The sequence below is a fragment of the Aptenodytes patagonicus genome, chromosome 3 (genome assembly GCF_965638725.1).
Source record: "Aptenodytes patagonicus chromosome 3, bAptPat1.pri.cur, whole genome shotgun sequence".
In the NCBI taxonomy this organism is placed as follows: Eukaryota; Metazoa; Chordata; class Aves; order Sphenisciformes; family Spheniscidae; genus Aptenodytes; species Aptenodytes patagonicus.
The window spans coordinates 55,338,618-55,359,459 of NC_134951.1; the positions used below are offsets into that span (position 1 = coordinate 55,338,618).

General features: G+C 39.9%; 1 protein-coding gene and 1 long non-coding RNA gene across 3 annotated transcripts in view; one reads left to right on the forward strand and one right to left on the reverse strand.

The window, feature by feature from the left end:
• LOC143158041 (uncharacterized) overlaps nt 1-14,493 on the forward strand; it is a 47,408-nt gene extending 32,915 nt beyond the window's left edge. Inside the window, exons 2-4 of the long non-coding RNA XR_012994898.1 lie at nt 5,907-6,124; nt 13,910-13,984; nt 14,442-14,493. This is a non-coding gene — a long non-coding RNA (uncharacterized LOC143158041). The remainder of the gene's footprint in view (nt 1-5,906; nt 6,125-13,909; nt 13,985-14,441) is intronic.
• Nucleotides 1-20,842, reverse strand: part of LAMA4 (laminin subunit alpha 4) — a 110,380-nt gene that overhangs the window by 27,944 nt on the left and 61,594 nt on the right. For both annotated transcript variants that reach the window (XM_076333444.1, XM_076333445.1), the window contains exons 13-23: nt 17,840-17,988; nt 15,596-15,737; nt 14,420-14,516; nt 13,518-13,634; nt 12,293-12,478; nt 7,297-7,436; nt 5,892-6,065; nt 4,709-4,851; nt 4,219-4,381; nt 1,978-2,111; nt 648-819 (exon numbers count right to left, since the gene is read on the reverse strand). In XM_076333444.1, the coding sequence (XP_076189559.1) occupies nt 648-819; nt 1,978-2,111; nt 4,219-4,381; nt 4,709-4,851; nt 5,892-6,065; nt 7,297-7,436; nt 12,293-12,478; nt 13,518-13,634; nt 14,420-14,516; nt 15,596-15,737; nt 17,840-17,988 (1,617 nt within the window). The remainder of the gene's footprint in view (nt 1-647; nt 820-1,977; nt 2,112-4,218; nt 4,382-4,708; nt 4,852-5,891; nt 6,066-7,296; nt 7,437-12,292; nt 12,479-13,517; nt 13,635-14,419; nt 14,517-15,595; nt 15,738-17,839; nt 17,989-20,842) is intronic.

Here is a 20,842-nt window from a genome sequence, read left to right on the forward strand (position 1 = left end):
CCAAGTTGTAACCCACACAGGACTTGGGAGCTTGATGTGGAGATGCCCAAAGACAAAAAAAATCTGAGTTTGTCTTCAGAGGATATTTGCATGTGGAGTCTACTTTCTTCAAACCCTTATAGAGTTTGCATCACCCTCAGACTTCTGAAAAGCTGGCGATATTTGCATCAAGCCTTTTTATTTGGGCTACTTTTTATTTTCAGTAACTTAAATAAATATTTAACTCTAGTACACCCTGGGACACAGTTATAAAGTGGCAGCTACAACGAAGTGGCTGCTTTATGGGAGTTACTTCACAGAAATTTCCTATCACTTTGATTGTGCATTCACATTTAAATAAAGGTGCAACTACTGGGTTTAACTGAAGTATCTCTCAAAGTGTCATCACAGGGGTATGACCAGTCTGCAGTCCTGATTGTCTCTGGATGAGAGCAGAGTCCAGCTCAGGTCCTTGGCTTCCTGGGGCCTTTGCAGAACACATTCCAGTTCTCTCTTAATGTATACATGCACCAGATGAACACAAAGTATTTCTCTTTCCAGAAGTTAAATGTAAGGGCATAAGCATTTTGGATTTTCCATGGTACTGTAAGTACTGGAGAACTTGTGGTGCTCATGGATAAATGGTACCAGCAGGATTTGGTACTCACCCCATTAATCATCAGCAGGATCAATCCGTTGTCTGTAGGTGTTCGAACTTCTATATCAAACCGAGTCACCTGGCTGAATCTTCCCCTTCTCTCAATGTTTCTTGCCAAGGCATAGCCAGAGCCATCAAAGAAATAGCTCACAGCCCGGCTCTGAGTGAAAGCCAACTTATTTCTATGAAAAAACAAGCAGGGAAGCAATATTTGGCATATCACCATTTTAATTTGGGGAAATTTAAAGGCCTTTACAATTAAAATACTTTCTTGAAATAATTGTTCTCAACTGCTGCTTCTTCCTGGCAGCGGTGAGACTGATGACTTTTTCTTTGAAATTCTTTCTGGGAATTTTTTCTGAAAAATAATGTGTAGCTTTGAAGGTGTATCTAATTCCTTCATCATTAGATCATGCTTTTATCCTGTGTTGTATGTAGAGGACAGGAAATTTCTTTGCTCAGCCTTGTAAAGTGGCAGGCCCGCAACACCTCCTCATTATAAGGATACACATACATTTCTATTAAGAGCTCGCCCAGTTTGTGCAGAAACCCATTTGAATTCTCCAAGGCCTTTAGCCAAGCATGGGCTCTGCTGCGGAGCCCAGGAGCGGCCCGCATGCACTGTCCTGGAGAGCAGCAGCTTGCGCTCCCTGTGGGAATGGCGTGGGGAGCAATCATTTGCTCTGTCCCCACACCTCCTGCATTTCTTCCCAGTGAGAGCTGCAAGTTTCTCTCCTGTTCTTTGTATAGAGAGATTCTACTGTTGCTGCCTGTTGTATGAACAGAACGCCTGCTATGTCTGTGCTAAACGAATGCTGCGGTTGATGTTCACTTCTACTTTAGTGGCTGCATTTCCCAGTTTGTGAACAGCTTATCTGAGGAATTTCTGTTGTGGGTTTAAGAGTGTATGGCAGAGAGATAACTTCCTTACGGGCTTTGTTAGCTGGGGATGGGGGTGTGCTCAAGTTTACCAGGCCCACTGGAGCTAACTGGCTGTGGCCGTATTTTGCAGCGACATGATTCTAGTCAGGAGCAGTCCTGTTCTAGGCAAGCAGCATGGGTAAGGAGGGAGCCTGGACCATGCTGTAGCAAACACGGCAGGGCAGATGCACTCTGTTTCCCTTTTGAAGGCATGAGCAAGGTTGTGAGAGAGTTAATGGAGACACAGCAAAAATATGTAAGTTTAACTTGCTGATGCAACTAGGAGTTAAAAGTGGCCAAGTTCCTTCTGGATAACTCAGTATCACCTTCACATTTGTATTCTGAAACAGGAATGAACCACCAGGACTGGCGCTTTCTGCAAACCAGAGCAGCAGAGTGACGGTGGGACTGTCCCCTACCTGGCACAAGGTGGCGATGTGGTGGTGTCGATGTTATAGACGTGCTTGAAGTTGTATAGGCTGATGACATCATCGTTCAGGGTAGCCAGTTCCAGGCAGCCGATGAAGCCAGGTAGGTTTAAGCTAGGAGGGAGCTGTGCAGAGGGCAAGGAAAAGTAAAAGGAGAAAGGTCACGCTCTTTATTTGGGTATCACGAAAGCATTTGGGTCTGGGGTCAGTTTTGTCTCGGTGCTCTTCATACTTTGAAACAAATGGGGTGGTGCTACCTTGGAATAGTCTTTGCTGTCCTTATGATGATATGGCCATTGTGCTCTAAGTTAAAATGGAGCACATAAATGTTCTCACAGTGGGAACAACAGACGGGGTAAGGCAACTGCAAACAAAAAACTTCTTTTGTAGTTTTGAAGGGAGCACACTTGGAAAAGGGGAAAAGGGTTAGGATTTGACTAACCGCAGACCTTGCTCAGTGTATTTGAATCTCTCAATAGATATTTCATGTCTAATGTATAGACATCCTTAGCTGCCAGAAAAACTACTTCATACCGTGACAAAAGAGAGAGCACTTTAAACCCAGGAGACTTGGATTCGAAGTGCCAGTGGCTAATCTTCAGTAGGTGTTATTTTAAACAGCAGGATATAGAAACTCCTTCTTTTAACAAAGGTCACTGTAAATGGAATTTAAATAGCCACATTGGTGAAGGGAAAAATACAAAAGAATAAAGCTGACAGAGCTAGTGAATCATTCTTTTAGTGTTAAAATACTCTGCCTTGTGGAACAGGTGTGATATTAATAACACCTCTTGTACTTCAGAGTCTGATCACTGCCGGTAACTTTTCTTCGGCTTCTCATTATTTCCATTTTACTTGCAATATAATAATAATGGTAATATAGCAATGCAGAGTATGTGTAGCTGTAAGAGAAAATGAGATTCTTATCTGTGGCACAGATACATTTCGTAAATCATAATGTTTCCTTTTTTTCCTTTGTTTCTTCTACTATTCTGTTAAATTATGTTAAGTATGAGACTTCTAATGGTTAAGTAAGTGGTACATTTCATATTTACAAAATATATAATACGGAAGCAAAGGCAAAAGCTTTAAGCAAATAAGACTGTATGTTAATGAATGAAAACATGACGTGTCCATTCCTAAGAGAAAAGACTCATATGCTTATCAAATAATTCCATGAATCTTTTCCATCCCATTCCTCTTCCCATTTTCATTCACTTCTCTCTTTTCCTTTTCCTCTGCCCTGTTCTGGAACAGACCTGAAGGGTTCTGATTACTTTTTGTGTGCAACTATTATTCAGTCCTCAGTCCCATTCCCAGGCAATTTGCACCCAGGGCTCAGTAATCTAAAATTCAAACCATGGCATGTATCTGGTAGTCACAGCAACGCAAAAGCTCAGGAATACATAAGTGTATTGAGTAAATCTTTGTTTTTATATTGTTAGGAGGGCTGGTTGTGGAACAGTAGTTGGATGTTTTTAGCACCTACTACAGTTATCTTGAAGAATTTAGCATTCTTTAAAGTCTTTCTAAGTATGTTTTCATTCAGCCATGTAATTTTCATAGCCAAGATAATTCGTAACAATTTCTAAATCCAAAAAGAGGACCTGGTATGTTCACAGAGGCAGGTAGGTGAGGTGCTACTTCATGCTGACTGTGATGAGATGGGTGCTGTTCACTAGGAACTAGACCGAAGGAACTGTCTCAAGCAGGTCCTCGGACATGTTTTGCACAGGTGAGTCTTCATGCTGCCGTAAGGCTGGATTTGAACCAATGATCATTTGAATTCAAACAAATCACTGTATTACTAGTTTGCCACACTGTCCTAATATTAACAATACATTACTTTTCATTTTTGCAGCAGTTGTAAAAGAGAAATTGTAAGCATTGAACTCATTAGCACTGAAAAAGACTGGTAGCTTGCAAACTTTGTTAAGCTGGGATAATAGGCCTTAATTTGTATGTACTACTTCACAGCTAGCAAGCTTCTTTCTTATTATTACATTTCAGAAAACTTTAATGACAGCTAACAGGAATCTGATTGTCTTACTGTGTGAGATGATACGCTAGAAAAAGCAGTAGTTTTCACCATGGCTAAGAATATGGAGTCCTAGGCTGATAAATGATTAAATAAGGACATTTTATTTATAACCATTCATGTGTTTACAGGGAGGCCCAGTAAGATAGGTTTGCATTATTTAAGTCTGAATATAGAGTATTTATGTGACCAACCGTGAAGCCTGGAGGCACTCCGCCAACGTAGAAAACAGTATTTTCAGGTTCCAAATTCAGAAGGGAGCCAGGACCAAGAACCTCTCCCTTTTTGATGAACTTCTCTTCAGCTGTGCTGCTAAGACTAGGCACAGTTAAAAACATTTTGCCGTGTCTTCCAATCCTGTAGAAGGGAATTGTAAGAGAAGAGAGTTTTGTGTTGGCTAGACTTAAAAAAGAACAAGCAAGCCTCCAACTCCAGGAAGGTTTTTTGTTTCCTCACTAGAAGACTGGTACCCTGGGGGGAAAGACACTACAGATACTTTCTCTTCCCCCCTGTGGCCCCTCGGGTCCTGGCTCTCTAAAAGCAAAGACAATTTCCATTTATTTCAGCAGGAGTAGAACCAGGCACTGAAGACTCCTGATGAGCAGTTCTGACCCATCCTTTTCTGTTTGATTTTTTTTTCCTATTAACTGTTTGATTTTGGGGAAATGTACATTGTCACTTTACCTCTCAATTTTGATGATGCTGAAGTAAGAAGGCCAGGTGCTGACAGGCTTGGCGTCCAGAGGTATCTCCACATCTTGGCCCCCCAAATTATAAATGTACACAAGGTTGTCATTTTTAATTGCAAGACCAATGTAATTTTTTGCCTAAAACACCAATGGAGAAGGATGTCAGAGCTATAACATTGAAATAAATTTAATGCAGAACATTAGTAAAGGATGGGATATGATAGACTAAATGACACTTTTAAATATAACTAATAAACAAATGCTTCGTTCTCTAATTACTTTCCTTCACCAGATAGAACTGCACAGAAAAAATGTCTGATATTTTACCTCGTATCCATTTTGACTGAGATAAATACAAGGTCATGAGATGTCTTCTGGCCGTAAATTGGTAATGTTTAAAGGGAAGCTGTTCAACAGTATTTAGTGTGCAGTGTCATATGCAGGAAATAGGAAGAAACATTTGTCTAAAGCCTAGGTATTATGCTGCAATTAAATATTCTGCCAGGAGGGATTTTGCTTGATTTATATTCAGTAGACATTCTTTTTAGAAAAGCTTAAAAAGAAAAGCCTGCCTCTTTACTCTCCTCAACTATTAGATTATACCTGGCTTGTGAGGTGTGAGTTTTCTTCTTTTAGGAACCACAATTTAAAGAACAATTATTTTACAACACTTACAGGTGGTGAGAGTATATGCCCTTTCTAGGTTTTTCAAAGTAGTGATGTACAGACTGTACAACAGCAGCACAAGCCACAGGCAAAGAAACCTGCTTATCTGGTGGGCCTCTGACCTTGGAGATTTGGAATCGACACTGTCAGCAGCATAAACCTGATTGAAACATGGCCCACAAAAGCCAGGCGGGTGACATTAACTGCTTCAGAGCAGCTCAGTACTGGCAGTGGAGATGGCAAGTATGGCTCACAGCAGCATGCTGCATAGGCAGTCTAATTTGCTTCTTAGAGAGAATCCTTCATTGTTTGGAGTGAGAAGTTTCAAGGACAGGGTCTCGGGAACCCTTGCTCTTTCCTTGTCACAAAATCAATGACAGTCATATAGTAGACACCTCTTATTTTGAAACATGGAGAAATAGTGAGAGGAAAAAACAAGGGCAAATAAACTTCAAACCTATTTCAATTTTCTTTTTTTATATATATAAAAATTAACTGGGTTATTCTCTTACATTTTTGTTTCCGAGGTACAAAATAAATCTGTCAGGAGATGCTGCTAGTTGTGGGTTGTCTTTCTGAAGCTTTATATACAAGCTCATGGAAGTGAAAGATTTCAGTTCCTCCACGTTGATCTTTGGATTGACTTCAACAGCTGATTGGCCTCCAAACATCATAGAAACTTGGACCTGCAGTTGCAAGTGTGCTAAGTGAGACACATTATTGCTGCCTGGGGACATTAGTTAAGGTAAATGTGCGAGAATACTTAGCCAGCAGCCTTGCTTACTACAAGAGTGGAGTTGGCACCTATGTATGTGCCACGCAAAAGTGTATGTTTATAACAATCGCTTCTGGAAGACGCTGTAAAGAAGATGAAGGGAATTAATTTTAAAATTAATTAAAGCTCCTAATTAACTGTGCTTAAGCATATTCATAAAGTAAATTAAATTTCAGTGGGACATAGATGTGTACTTAGTTGAATCAGGGCTACATAATTATGTATGACACATAATGAAATTCTTACATAGCTATAAAACTTCTACCCATAATTTATTTCTTTGCTTTAAGAGTAGTATGACCAATTTTCTGTTCACGAGTAATCCCGTTATATTACTGAAGTTACAGTAATATATATGAGATGCTAATAAAATTTTAAAACATGTTCATTTTAGTTCAAAATGCCTTCAACATAACTGAAATAATGTTTTCAAGTTTAAGCACAATATGACTGAATGACGAAATACATTTAAAGATCAGTCAAGCACTGCACACATGCTAACTGAATTTTGCTTTTCTTTTTTTAGGTAATGTATGTGGACAGCATATTCCAGCATTGTGAACATACAGTAATGCACTGAATTTTTTATTTCTCTGAATGAATTAAAATATACTATTTTAATTTTTGACCTCAGTGTTCTTCTCACAGAAAAATCCCTCATAATTTATGTATGATAATGAAAGTATTTTTCTCTGTTAAATATGTATGAGCCAAAGATTCTCCTACCCTGCAGAAAATTAATTCAAAAGAAAAAAAGAAATACTGTCATCTCAGAAAAGTTTGCATTAAATTGCCGTAATTACTACTGCTTGTAACTAATGTTGCCAGCTGAGTAATGACCTATTAGTGTTAGCTTTAAATGGTTTTGTTATTGTGGCCATCTTTAACACTGTGCCAATTACTGAGTTAAAGTTGCTACTGCAGTAGCAGTAGTCTACCATGAATAACATGGTAATGTTAATTGCTTGCAAATAGCAACTGTAAAGATTTTAATGACTTCCACGGTGCTTTGTTTATCCAGTTGTTGGGAGGAGATAATGTCAAGGTTTGGGCTTCTGACATAGCCCAAGAAAATGGAGCTCGTAGTAAGATGCATTTGATTATTAGCACTAGTAACCAAAAGTCCCATGCAAAAGTCTTACCTTGCTTGCTACACTCCTGGTTTGAGCAATTAACTCTCTGATCCGCTGAATGCTGGAAGAAATATTGTTTGCTGGTGCCTTCTGTTCTACTCTGCGCAGTTTGTCCAGGAGTTGAGGGAAGACTTCTGTAAGTTTCTTCACTGCAGTTAGAAAAGAAGTGACAGCTTGTTTTTTTCCTCTTTGTAACACTGGTTTTGCACCAGGAAAATTCCTCCTTACCCTCTTAGGTTAACTCACCTATCTCCTTCTGTTTTAAGAACAAGTCCTAACTGTGGCGTGTGAGAGGCAGTGATTTCCGAAAGGGTAGTGATTTATCAGGATCTAGTATTGCAAAAGTTTTTGGAAAGAAGTTTGCACAAAGGAGACTACTTTTTCATGGGACTCCTAGGCACTACCGTGGTGTTGTACCTCTGCAATACTTTCCTCAAGGAGCTTTGCAAATGTTAATCGTTTTAACCTTTTCATCGTCCTTCAAGGCAGGTAAATGTTAAACCCAATTTTACAGGTGTGGCAACTGGAGCAGAATGATTATTTGTTCAGCATCTCACTGGATATCTGTGGCTGACCTGGGAACTGCCTCTAGGAGCTATGGTTCATGAGCTCTTCAAATTCATTTTAGGGGAGATAAATGGCTCGATTCCCTCAGCTCTCAGCTGTGCATCTCTCCCAAAGGTTATCACCCAGACTGCAGCAACAGCTGGACAGGTGTTGTGTCTGTGTGTGGTTCACAGCCCAGTCTGCTAACGGAAACACTGCTGCTTTCAGACTGCAGTAACAGGCCTGTTCTGTACAACGGTAGAAAGCCTTAGCTGATGATGCATGTGCACCTAAACTGTGCTTACTACCTGCCCCAGCCCTTGTGAGTGGTAACCTCTTCAGCTTTCCTGCCTACATCTGCCTGGGTCATGAATTGGAGTCCTGGACCTTTGGTCTTTCACTGCTGTGTCTTCTGGTACATGTGCAAGTAGGATTGTTATCAAAGGGAAATGCAGGTGCTTTGCTGTGTTCAAAGGGAGAGAAGTCATTTCCCAGAAAGATAAGCAGACAGAAAAATTCTTGAGAAAGAAAAATAACTACCCCTAATTATAATTCAATTTGATCACATCAGATTCCAATGACATGTTGCCCTTTGAAGGATATTTACACATCACATCATTTTTCATCTTTAATTAGTTGTAGGTACAACTAGCTGAGTGTAATGAAATGTGATTTTAGCCACAAGCTACATGCATATAAGAAAGATCCAGTATTCATGGTTAATTTTTAATGACATGGATTCACTATAAAGGTTAAGACCAGATTTGTAGGGTTTGCAGTTACATTTTAGGGCTTGTCATCTTGCATCCGCCTGCTCTTGTATTCTTCCCCTCATATTTTTACTCTTGTCTGAGAAGATAGCAGAGAGACAGGTAGAGGAGCTAATCCTCAGATGTACTGAGACTGTATAGAAGGCAAGGAAGGAAGAGTAGCCTCCAATCACTTTTTTGTGCTTCCAGTTCTGTATTGGCTAAAGACTGAAGCAGCTCTCAGCCTCACTCAGAGCAACCCAGAGTATGAGAAGATCCCACAGAGTCCTACAAGTCCTGCTTCTCTTTGGATAGAGTGAAAAGCTATATTTGCCACAGTCCTGCCCTCTCTCTGCTTGGCTCTTTTCACTTGTGTTTTACTTTCCATGTCCAGTGTGGGAGTGGGCCATGTAGACCTTTAGCCTCTCCAGTTATTCCCATTAAGTCCTGAAAGACCTTATGTGCTGGGGGTCAGTAATCAGATATTCTATGTAAAGCTTACTGTACATTAAAGTGCCATTATTTTAGCAAATCCTCAAAGAACTACAATGAATTCTGGGTAAAACATTAATTCCAGAATGCATTAAAATTTCTACTTAAAAAGAATAGCTAGTATAATAATCAACTTACAGAAAGTTTTCTTTACGTTTTGAAATGAATGTTCCACATCATTGGAAAAAAGCCCACATTATTCTTAAAGTAAAAAAATTGCAAGCTCGGAAAGTGATTTAGCAAATTTCAACCACCTTTTTTTTAATAATCAGCAACTGAATTGGAATTGTGTCTGATCTGATATCTTGAAAAGCTGGCTTTTCCTCTGAAATTTGAGGTATTAAACTTGAAACACAACTGTAACGTGAAAACACAAAACTAACATCTATTACTACTAGTACTGTTATAAAATCTCACCGTAAATCCCTTCCTCTTGTCCTTTATAATGGCATTCTTCAACACAGAAGAATATTGATTTTTATTTTAGTCTTTGGGATGAAGGTGAGGGTGAAAAAGGAAAATTAGTCTTACCAAGTGATAAAATACAAAAAAGAATACAAGGGAAACTGTCAAGGAGGAAATACCTTGACTATAACCTTGCAGACACTTTCTCCTTTAGTGTTTTCCTTCCCAAATTGTCCTTCATCCCCTGCTGAGGCCCACCAGCTCCCGGCACAATGGCGACACAGGGAGTATTGTCAGACAAACTGCACAGCCAAGACATGCTCTCACCCTTCCAAAAATCAAGTGCAAACTTTATTCAAAGGCAATCCAGACATGCCAGCTTAGAGGCTTCAGCTGCCATGGTAGTGTTATTGGCATGATGATCAGGTGTTTTGGTTTTTCAGGCACCTGTCTGAACATTTTTTGTGACTTTCTTTTGGACTTTGATGGACATTCCTCCTGCCAGATCAACCTCTCCTGGCAACATACACAGCTGATCTGAGAGCACTCCACCGTGCCCTGGCATGTCTACATCTCTCTTCCCAGGCTGTGAATCACAGCCACATCTGACTGGAGCACTACCCGTGCCAGACTGCTTTGTAGCACTGATCTGTCTTCTCAGCTATTTCCATCTGATCTTTCTGGCAAAAAAATCATCATGCCCTAAAGCAAAAAAATAAATGCTTTATGACCAAAAATGCCATGGAAAAGCTGCCTCCACAAATGTAGTAGGCCACACGTTGCTGTAGTTTGCATATTAGCATCTCTCAGTTAGTTTGTGGTCAGCAGGCCCTCCAGGCACTCTGGTATGATCACAATACTTTCAAGGTGACTCCCTACCTGCAAGCCCACTATCACAGAGAAGACATTTTTGCCAGGCACATCGCATAGGAGCTGAGCTATTCTTTACAACTCGTGGTGCATGTACCATGCGTGCCTTTTTGGGAACATGACCGACTATAGGTCTATCCACTCTTATGGAGCGTCTCAAATGCTACTGGAAATATTTCCTCCAGTATAACAGCTAGAATGAGCAGATTTTTTAAATCCTGAATGTCTGCTGACATTTTGAGCGTGAAGAGCCAAATGCAGTTTGTGTTGCTGCTCTATCTACTAAGCTGGCCCTGGTAAAAGTTAAATGTAAATCAAGTGTAAAGGTGAATAAAAACAAGTAAGCTATAGCAGACTGTTTCTCTTAGATGTTTTTCCTCATACCATTCCCTCCCTGGATGCCAATCATATCCACATTTACATTATCTTAAATGGGAGTTGGAGCCTGTAGCCCACAGCCTCAACTGAGCTCTGTAGTGATCAAAAACATTTTACAGCAATGTGATACAACTACTGTTATATTGACTACAGCCTTATGGAGCTGTAGCTCCATAAGTTAGAGTGAGCTTACCCGTTCCCAGAGGGAGTGGCTCAGTGTTTCCTTTGGATGAAAAGCTGAGAGAAATGTGAGTTACCTCCAGTTCTGGAGCCAGAAATCGGGATTTTGAATAGCACTGAATTTCTTCTTGCAGAGGGAACCACTTTCATACCATTCTTGGGAGCACTCACTTAACCAAAAATATTAGTGTGAGGGTCTTATCCATTACTGAATTTTGGAAATAACATGACCCTTGGGTTTCCCTGGTCTAGAAGGAAGAGTGTGGCTTTGGGGCACTAGAAGCAATGTTGGGTTTGGTACTCATAACACCATTTGCAGTAAAATGACACTCAAGTTGCAAAGCTCCTGACAGAAGAAGGGTTTTGGGGCAGTAGATCTGAGATTCAGACTTTCTGCAGATAGAGTCAATAGAGTTATGGACCTTCTCTGAGGCACTTTCAGGAGGCAAACCATCACTGAACAGTGCTGCAGGTGATGGTACATATCATCAAACATATGCAGGAAATTTCTTGTTCTGGATTTCCAGCTTCCGTGGCCATGAATAACTTGGGATTAGTGAGCCTCCTGAGCAGAGCCAGGAATACATCGAGCAATAAATAGTGGTGCTTGTCAGCAATTTTGTATTCCGCATATTTTCACTTCTAGGTTGATTCTTTTCTTTCCTAATTGTTCTTTTCCTTTTTTCACCAGTCACTTCATTTCAGCTTCACTCTCCCTGCCTCTTTTTCCACTCTTTCCTATCATCTTCATTTCAATTTTGTAGCCTTCCTCAGTTTTTCTTTTTTTTTATTTACCTTAAATTTTACATAAATCTTCCAATTTTTACTCTACTCTTCCTCCTCCCCCCAATAATAAAAATGGAATTAATGTGATGTTTACAAGCTTTTCCAGCAATCACCCTGCTTAAATATTATATTTCCTCCCTAATCCTCTTTGCCCCCTTTGTTTAGACTACAAGCTCATCAAGTCAGGGGCCATTTCTCCTCTGTGTTTGTACTACTGAGGACAAAAGGGCCCTGTTTTCAAATGCCTCTCAATGTTAAAAAAATAATAACTGAACCGCCAATCATAACAGCGAGAAGTATTTAAACCAGCTGTCTATTGCTCAGTGTGACCTTGGTACCCTGATAAAATGACTTAAAATCCAATAAGACTTCAGGCCGTAAGTGTTTAAGTCATTTTTGGAAATGCCCAAGTATCCAAAAGTTTTAAAGTACAGTCAAATCTCTAGACAACTGCTAATTTTTGAAATGTTTTCATGGAGGTAAAATGCTAGAAGATTATATGCAATGAATATGCGATGTAAACGATTCATAAAATATGATGTTGCGATGATTCCCTGACCTTTTAATGCTAAGGAATGGCAAAATTCAGGTCACTGTACCTGCATCTCCAGCTGAGTGCACAGCACTGTCATACGCCGCTGAATTGTGCTGGAAGTCTTGCAGGTTCTGAGACCACAACCTCACATTCTCATCCATGGGGGTTGTAGCTTGCATTACTGTCATGGTGGCACTTACGGCCTCTGCAGTCTTCAGTTTACCTTGCTCCAAACGCTCTCTGGCCTCCACTACAAAATAAATAGGGGATGAGAAGAAATGAACTCTTTCAAATATTCAAGTGAGCTATAACCAGTACTTAGAAAGTGGTGAGGCTAAGGGGATTTTACCTTCTGCAGAATGGGGACCCAACCTTGCTTGGTTGGTTTTCTCTTTATTTCCACAGGGAATATTCAAAACTTCCTGTAGTTGGTCTACAGTTATATTAATTCTTAAAATTTAACAAATTCTCATTTGCATTCTAGACTGTTAGAAATTTTCAATGTCCTTGGATTTTGATGGGTGTTATATAGCCAAGGAAGTTGGAACAGAGATGAAAAAATACGTTGTTTGTCATCAAGTTTTTAAAAGAAAATGCATGTATTTGTTGAATATTTTTCATGAAAGTTATCTTTGAAGGAGAGAAACCCAAGGCACTGAAGTGGTTTTGTTTTTTCATACCTGGCATTTTGGGGTTTTTATTTTTTTTTGAGTTACCAACTACTGTATTTGTAAAACCTGTGGCATTTTGCACGTATAATGTCTTGGCAGTAAAACACAGCCATTTTTAGTTGAAGTTAATGAAGAAATCTTGACCATGTCAACTTTGAACACCTTCAGATGTACTTGCTGGATGCTCTATGATGTCTCTTTTCTGAAAAACTAAGGTGAGATTTTGTCAATCAAGACTGCCAGTAATTACCTCCCAAATACTCTACTTGCTAGGTGTGATGTATATGTGGATTACATTTTGACTATCAATACAATAAATCCACAGACTTGTAGATTCTCCAAGCTCTGAAAAGATCAAGAGTAACGTGGGAGTGGACAATTGTAGTAAGGAGGATCAAGAAGAATGTTAATAATTTCAGGTGGCAAAACATATAATTTCATTATGAATATGCTAAAGCTGGATGTTTGCTGTCTGGGTCTTGTAGTTTCAGTCAAATTCCTTTAGGCCTCCCTGGGACTGAAATCTTAATACCAACTTCATAGGCCATAGGCAAAGATAAAATCTGCTCTTAAATGTATGAAGATAAAGCATCATAAAGATGAAGTTCCTCATACAACCTGGCTCTGCTGATTGCATTTTTGTGATGGCTCTCGTCAGCTGGCTTCGCAGAGCATTCATTCTGGCAAGAGTGCCATTAACGTGACGGCTAGTGTCTGCAATGGTTAAATCGTTACCTGTGAGGAGAAAATAGGAGGTATAGTTGAGTGGCATCAAAGTGGCATTAAAAAAGGTAAATTTTATCCTGTGGAGGTATGTTATTAAGCATTTAATACACCATAGGCAGTATACTATAGCCTCTTTTAGTATAGGGCATACTAGCACTCTGGACTTCACATAATCTAAAGGAAAAAGCAACCTTGCAGCTCCCAGCCATTGTTTGCTTGTCACAGAACTTCTTAGAGAAATCTGGAGACCTGTATCTCAGTCAGTACTCTCTTTGCTTTACCAGAACTGCTGAGAATAGCTGCAGCAAGTATACAGGAAAAGTTTTAAGGAACTCAAAACGTCCTGCAAAATTGAAGAGGTAATTTCTGTAATTTTAGAGCTTGCTTCCATTTTCAGTGAAAAAAGGCCAAAATCCTTTAACATTCATTATTATCCTTCACTGGTGAAATCCAGCTTTCTGAACACTTAAACTGTTGTGAATTGATTTCAGTTGAACTACTTGATGGAGTATATTTGCCTGTGAACAACTGTTTGCAGGATCACATATTTAAACAGTGGTTGTATCTGAAACGGTCCTTTTGTAAATGAAATAAACTTTCAGTGTCTGGCAGGATGACAACACGTGAACTACTCAAACTGTGCCTGTGGCCATTTCAAGTACTTTGTGTGGTAACTTCGATCAATACACTATTCTGTTCCAGCAGTACTTCTGCCTTAGTGATGTGCTTTTGAAATTTATTTTAACGTGCATGCTTATAAACTGACTGGGAAAGTAGAAAGGATGTATATTTACTGTCATCTGCTGTCCGTTGTAGCTCTGTGGCTCGGTTGAGAAGTTCTTCACTTTTACCTTTATGGTAAATGATCTGAGTATCAATTCCAACTGCAGCCTACAGGTATGTTCCAAAAAAGAAAGTCAGAATAATGCTTACCAAATGTTCCTCTTTATTGTGTTTAATTGTGGACAACATATTACTTCATATAAATGTAACTACAAAGTCACTGCAGTTTCATTTGCTTTGTTAACATTTAAGATTGGCAGCTGGATTAGAAAAAAAAGTCTGAAAAGCAAAATTTTCTGTAGATTGCAATTAAAGTTTAGAGAAACGTATGCTTTTCCAGACAAGAACACTGAATAACAAAGATGCAGAAAGCACAAAAGTCCTCTTAATTTATCAGCTCCAGTATGGTCAACGTGATACTCATGCTACATGTTAGTTAGGCACTGTGACTGTTCATTTCTACTGTCATCTCAGACGGATGACGAACACTTGCACTGTGTGGGGAGCTGCCTTGCAGACCCCAATAGCATGCTGGAAACAGAGGGCTGGACTCAAAATCCCACAGCTCTCTGGGGCTCAGGCCTCTGTAATCTAACCAAATCCTCTTGCTAGGCCGCTAATAAATTGCTGTTAAGTAGCATGCATATAGGTTGGAAACTATATACGTACAAAAATACATATAAAACATTTTAGAACAGCAAGGCCAGAGACAAAATTAGCATCATCATCCCTGCACTGAGTGTGTGAGTGGGCTATTTGCCCATTTTAACTTGACTTTATGAGACAGTGATGCTTCTGTTAGATGTCTTGACCACCTTTTCTGCCACGTGGTGCTGTGTGGAGTAGGAGGACTGGAGTGCTAAATGCCAGCTCAGGTTCCTTTAGGGCCAGGGAGTTGTCTGGACTTTCACAGAAATACCTCAATTTGAGTGACAACACAGAGCAGCATCACCCTGTACTTTAGGGACAGAAGAACCTGTTGCATCTTTTCGAATACCAGGGGACTTTAGGCTGGCAGAATAATTAACCATCTAGGATTTAATTCAGGAAATAGTAGATGAAGCAAAACGTGCAGTGAGAAGTTCAATGCTAACAGTTAAGCTAAATCTTGTTTCTTCTTTATACTTAGGTGTCCAAAGTCCCTGAAGCATTGCACAGTAAAAGCTGATATTATGAAAATTACTTACATCATTGACCCGGTTTGTTGTGTTCAGTGCCAGCAATGCAGCTTTATTAGCTTCTTCAATATAACTAGCAATGTTTTCATACACATTTGAAGCATTTATTGCCCTTTGTACCAACCCATTTGTATCAACACCATACAAATTCCTGTTAAAAAGAGAGTAAAAGGAGGAAGAAACCAAACCGAATCAAAGTAGTTTGAAATGGATTAATTTTCTTAACATTCTGTGAATTCTGACTACATAATCACACACATAAATATACTTGGCCTAAGTAGTATTCTCTTCATTGTGTATGACCGTTTATGCCAGTCTGAAGCAGGTGAAAACTATGTGGATAGAAGGTACTTCCCAGTGGTTTAACTCTGGGAACTTTGCCCTTAACATCTATGTGAGCAGCAACAGGTGACTACTGAGCTTTGATCTTTTTTTAATCTAGATTAGATATTCCATAAATTAACAGAATAACATCTATCAGTTGTCCTTCTTTAGGGATAACTCCTGGCTGTGTATGGAAAGACCTGTGTGTGCCAGTGATCAGGACAGCTGTATCACTGGGCTGTTTATACTTTCCAAAAGTAGGTGGGAAAAGGGGGAGGATCAGATGAAGAACTGCCTATGATCATGAAACTTTGCAAAAAGTTAGATTTCAAAAATATGAGATAGCTTTGCTGCCATGGTAGAGCTTGATTTGCATATTAGGCGATAACTGGTCTTCAGGGGAGATTCCAAACAGCGGTTCGTTTAGGGCTCAACCTTCAGCTGTTAGCAACTTTGAAGAAATATAATTTTTTAATATTTTTGTGATAAACAGAATTCAGAGTATATGTTAGATATAGACTCTAAATATACATATACACGTGTGTATTCACTTCAAAGAGTTTGCACACTGAGAGCTTATTAAGTTTCCAGATTCAGTGTTGTTTCAAGAATTTCCTGCTATATTCCCCCAAGACAAAAGAAGAAACTCTACCAAATAAAAGCCTAACAGGCTTATAAAGCAAACCCATAAAAAAAAAAATTATTTGAAGACAGGCTAAGTTTTGTAAAGGATTAAAGTTTCACTGCAGGACAATCTTCTCAACAAATAAATGAGTGAGCACATTTCCATCTGGATATTTCGCAATTATTTCTGTTTGCTTTCTATTAAATTCCTAATGTGTTGGACTTGGTAGTCGTTTTTAAATTATTTTGGTAAGGGATGAAGGCTAGCCGTATGGAGAATTTTCTTTCAAGTGATTCTGCTGCCCCCAGTTAGCTGATCTCAGACTGAACATACAGTTTGTTTTTTAGGCTGTCTGTAGTTTGTGTGGCATTATAGAACAGAGTTTCGGATGTCAGCTTTATACAATTGTATAAATATACAAATATATAATATATAAAATATATAAATATATGTAAAAATTAAAGAAAACCATCTGTTATTTTTTTCTCTGTTTTAATCTCCTATCTAGGGCATACTAATATTAAGAAACAACTGGTATTTAGATAATATACTCGAAGAGTAGTTTTAAGTTTATCTTCCAAAAGCATATGTCCATGATGTTACTTAAGGTAGAATTTGGTGAAATATTTTATTTAAGAATTCATTTATGGCAGTGATTTTTCCATGGGTAATCCCAATTGCAAATGAAGTCATATTTCAAATCTGTCTAAAAGTGGCTTTTTAGTAAATTGGGGGAAAGTTGATGCATTTAATATATTTCAGCAAACTAGGAAGACTTACAGTAAGTTTTTGGTGTTACAGTGGGCCAGTTTCACTGGGACACAACCTATTGAGTATCAGAACTACTCCATCTGTAAACCAGTTCTTGAACAAAAATTACCCCAAAGCCCATTTTTTGTCCCATAATGCTAAACATTTTTTAATGTGAATGAACTTACTGACATGAGCTGTTTCTGCAAACCCCATTTAGTCTGCCTGTATTATTTTACTTTTCAGTAATCTACCTTTCCTATTTTCTTGCTATGGCAAGAGAAGAACATGCCAAATTAGAAAGGGGAGAATGTCACACAAGATATATGTTTGTTTATTCTTTGAAAAAATTAATAGATTTTGCTTAGCTCAACTTCAACTGTTCCCTCTGGACCTTGACAAGTCTTTCCATACATGACTTAACAGTGATTTGTTTAGTGCCTATTTACAGACAGCATATCTAATGTCACTGTGTTTCTGCTTGTCTTTTAGTTTATTCAGCTGTTCAATCAGTAGCACTTGTATGAACAGAGTCTGCTGAAGTTAAATTTTACCGGTCCAGCTCATCAGCAAGTCTTCTTAGGTTGTGTGCATGATGCATAGCCTTTTCTGCCAAATCATCATCAAACAGAGACAGATTGGCTAGTTTTTCTTGCAATTCCTTTTTCGCTCCATCTATTTCTGCGTAGAACCCTGACACATTCTGAACAAAATGTGGAAGGAAGGAAAGAAGATGAAAATTGTAAAAAATCAAGTCTGTATTTTGATTATTATGTTTTATTTTACCTTTTATATTATTATAATGTTGTTGTTTTATGTTATATTTCTTTGATGTTGTATTTTTAACAGATAGAGGAAGGACCAAAAAGAGTCTGACCCATGGATGTCAGTGTGGCAAGACAAATGCAGGAAGATAAAAATCAACCAAAATTCCAGGAATCCCTTAAAAAGATATTAGAGAGAGATGTGTAAAATACCAAAGACAGACAGTTGAGAAATGTCTTAGTATTCTTCATGTTTGCTCTGGAATGGTGCCAATGACAAGTCTTTCAGAGTGAAGTGCTAATAGGTGAAGTAATTAAACCAGATCTTTGCAAAAATCCCCTCATTGTGGTTCTTCTTAAATTGGGAGGTGGAACCCTTTTTTTTTTTTTTTAACCTCTTTTCTGTTAAGGCTGCAGGCCAGAAACTAGTTTTTGGGACTTCTAAATGATATCTATACAAGTAAACTAAATAGAATCATAGAATCATAGAATCATTAAGGTTGGAAAAGACCTCTAAGATCATCGAGTCCAACCGTCAACCCAACACCACCATGCCCACTAAACCATGTCCCTAAGCGCCTCATCTATACGTCTTTTAAATACCTCCAGGGATGGGGACTCAACCACTTCCCTGGGCAGCCTGTGCCAATGTTTAACCACTCTTTCAGTAAAGACATTTTTCCTCACATCTAATCTAAACCTCCCCTGGCGCAACTTGAGGCCATTTCCTCTCGTCCTATCGCTGGTTACTTGGGAGAAGAGACCGACACCCACCTCGCTACAACCTCCTTTCAGGTAGTTGCAGAGAGCGATAAGGTCTCCCCTCAGCCTCCTTTTCTCCAGGCTAAACAACCCCAGTTCCCTCAGCCGCTCCTCAGAAGACTTGTTCTCCAGACCCCTCACCAGCCTCGTTGCCCTTCTCTGGACACGCTCCAGCACCTCAACGTCCTTCTTGTAGTGAGGGGCCCAAAACTGAACACAGTGTTCGAGGTGCGGCCTCACCAGGGCCGAGTACAGGGGCACGATCACTTCCCTACTCCTGCTGGCCACACTAGTTCTGATACAGGCCAGGATGCCATTGGCCCTCTTGGCCGCCTGGGCACACTGCCGGCTCATGTTCAGCCGGCTGTCGACCAGCACCCCCAGGTCCTTCTCTGCTGGGCAGCTTTCCAGCCACTCTTCCCCAAGCCTGTAGCGCTGCATGGGGTTGTTGTGGCCGAAGTGCAGGACCCGGCACTTGGTCTTGTTGAACCTCATACAATTGGTCTGGGCCCATCGATCCAGCCTGTCCAGGTCCCTCTGCAGAGCCTTCCTACCCTCGAGCAGATCAACACTCCCGCCCAACTTGGTGTCGTCTGCAAACTTCCTGAGGGTGCACTCGATCCCCTCATCCAGATCATTGATAAAGATATTGAACAAGACCAGCCCCAAAACTGAGCCCTGGGGAACACCGCTCGTGACCGGCCGCCAACTGGATGTAACTCCATTCACCACAACTCTCTGGGCCCAGCCGTCCAGCCAGTTTTTGACCCAGCGCAGAGTACACCTGTCTAAGCCGTGAGCCGCCAGCTTCTCTAGGAGAATGCTGTGGGAGACGGTGTCAAAGGCCTTACTGAAGTCCAGGTAGACCATATCCACAGCCTTTCCCTCATCCACTAGGCGGGTCACCTGGTCATAGAAGGAGATCAGGTTAGTCAAGCAGGACCTGCCTCTCATGCACCATGCTGGCTGGGCCTGATCCCCTGGTTGTCCCGCAGTAGTGCTGGGGTGGATGGGCTTATACATCATCCTGTTACTGCATGGGCCCTGGCACTGTTTTGGCCCTGGCCAGCTGCCACTCTCCCACACCTGCCTCCTTGGGGAATAGCATGCAGCAGTGCCTGTGCCCTGGGGACAATTTGGCAATTGCTGGAGAGGGGCAGAGAGTTTAGCTGTACGGCTGTGAGCTGTGCCACATCATGGAAAACAGGCCCTGGCCCATTTCTGTCTCCTTGCACAGAGACATCCCTCATGCTAAGACATCTTGGGTTAGTCTAATTTGTAAATCAGTCCACCTAAATACTACCTATATGTATGTATAGGCAAGGAGAAGTAGTATTCCTTTGCCTTAGCCATACTTCTTCCTTATATGAAATACTTGTGGGGAAGACCAAATGGGCCTACCTTCACCTCCTCTCCAATACACAACCTTGCTGATATGTTTGAGGATTATAAATGTGGCCTCAAAATACACGAAAAAAGGATGAAATGGAGGGAGAGAAAAAGGATGAATGAGTGAAGCGTGAAAATACTTATTGCTGATGAGGATGGAAGAAGTATGATGTTGCATACTACTTCCTTCCCTGCAGTGTGAATGTCCCCCATGTGTAAACTTATCCACAGAAGTGGGGAAACCAAAATTATCGATAAACTGCAGCAATTTGTTTTGCACAAAACACAGGAGAAAAAAAAGTCATACTGCTTGATCACCCAGGAATGGTTATAAAGCAAGCTGTCTTCTTTCTGTTTTCTCAAATTACTTTTTCAAAGAAAAATTAATGACTTCTGATATTTGCTTTTGTGTTAAAAAAAGAAGCGGGCAACTATGACCAAAACGAATGTTTGTAGAGAATTTTCATTTGTCTTAAATTATCTCAAAATTTTAAAATGAAACATGAAAAAAGCAGCTTTGGTAAATATTTTAGTTAGCAAAATCCCAGTTTTATTTTCTTCATTTTTTCATAGAAAGTCCAAAACCCTAAAATTTCTAAAAATTTCCTACAACACTTTGTCTCATTCAAAACCCTAGATACT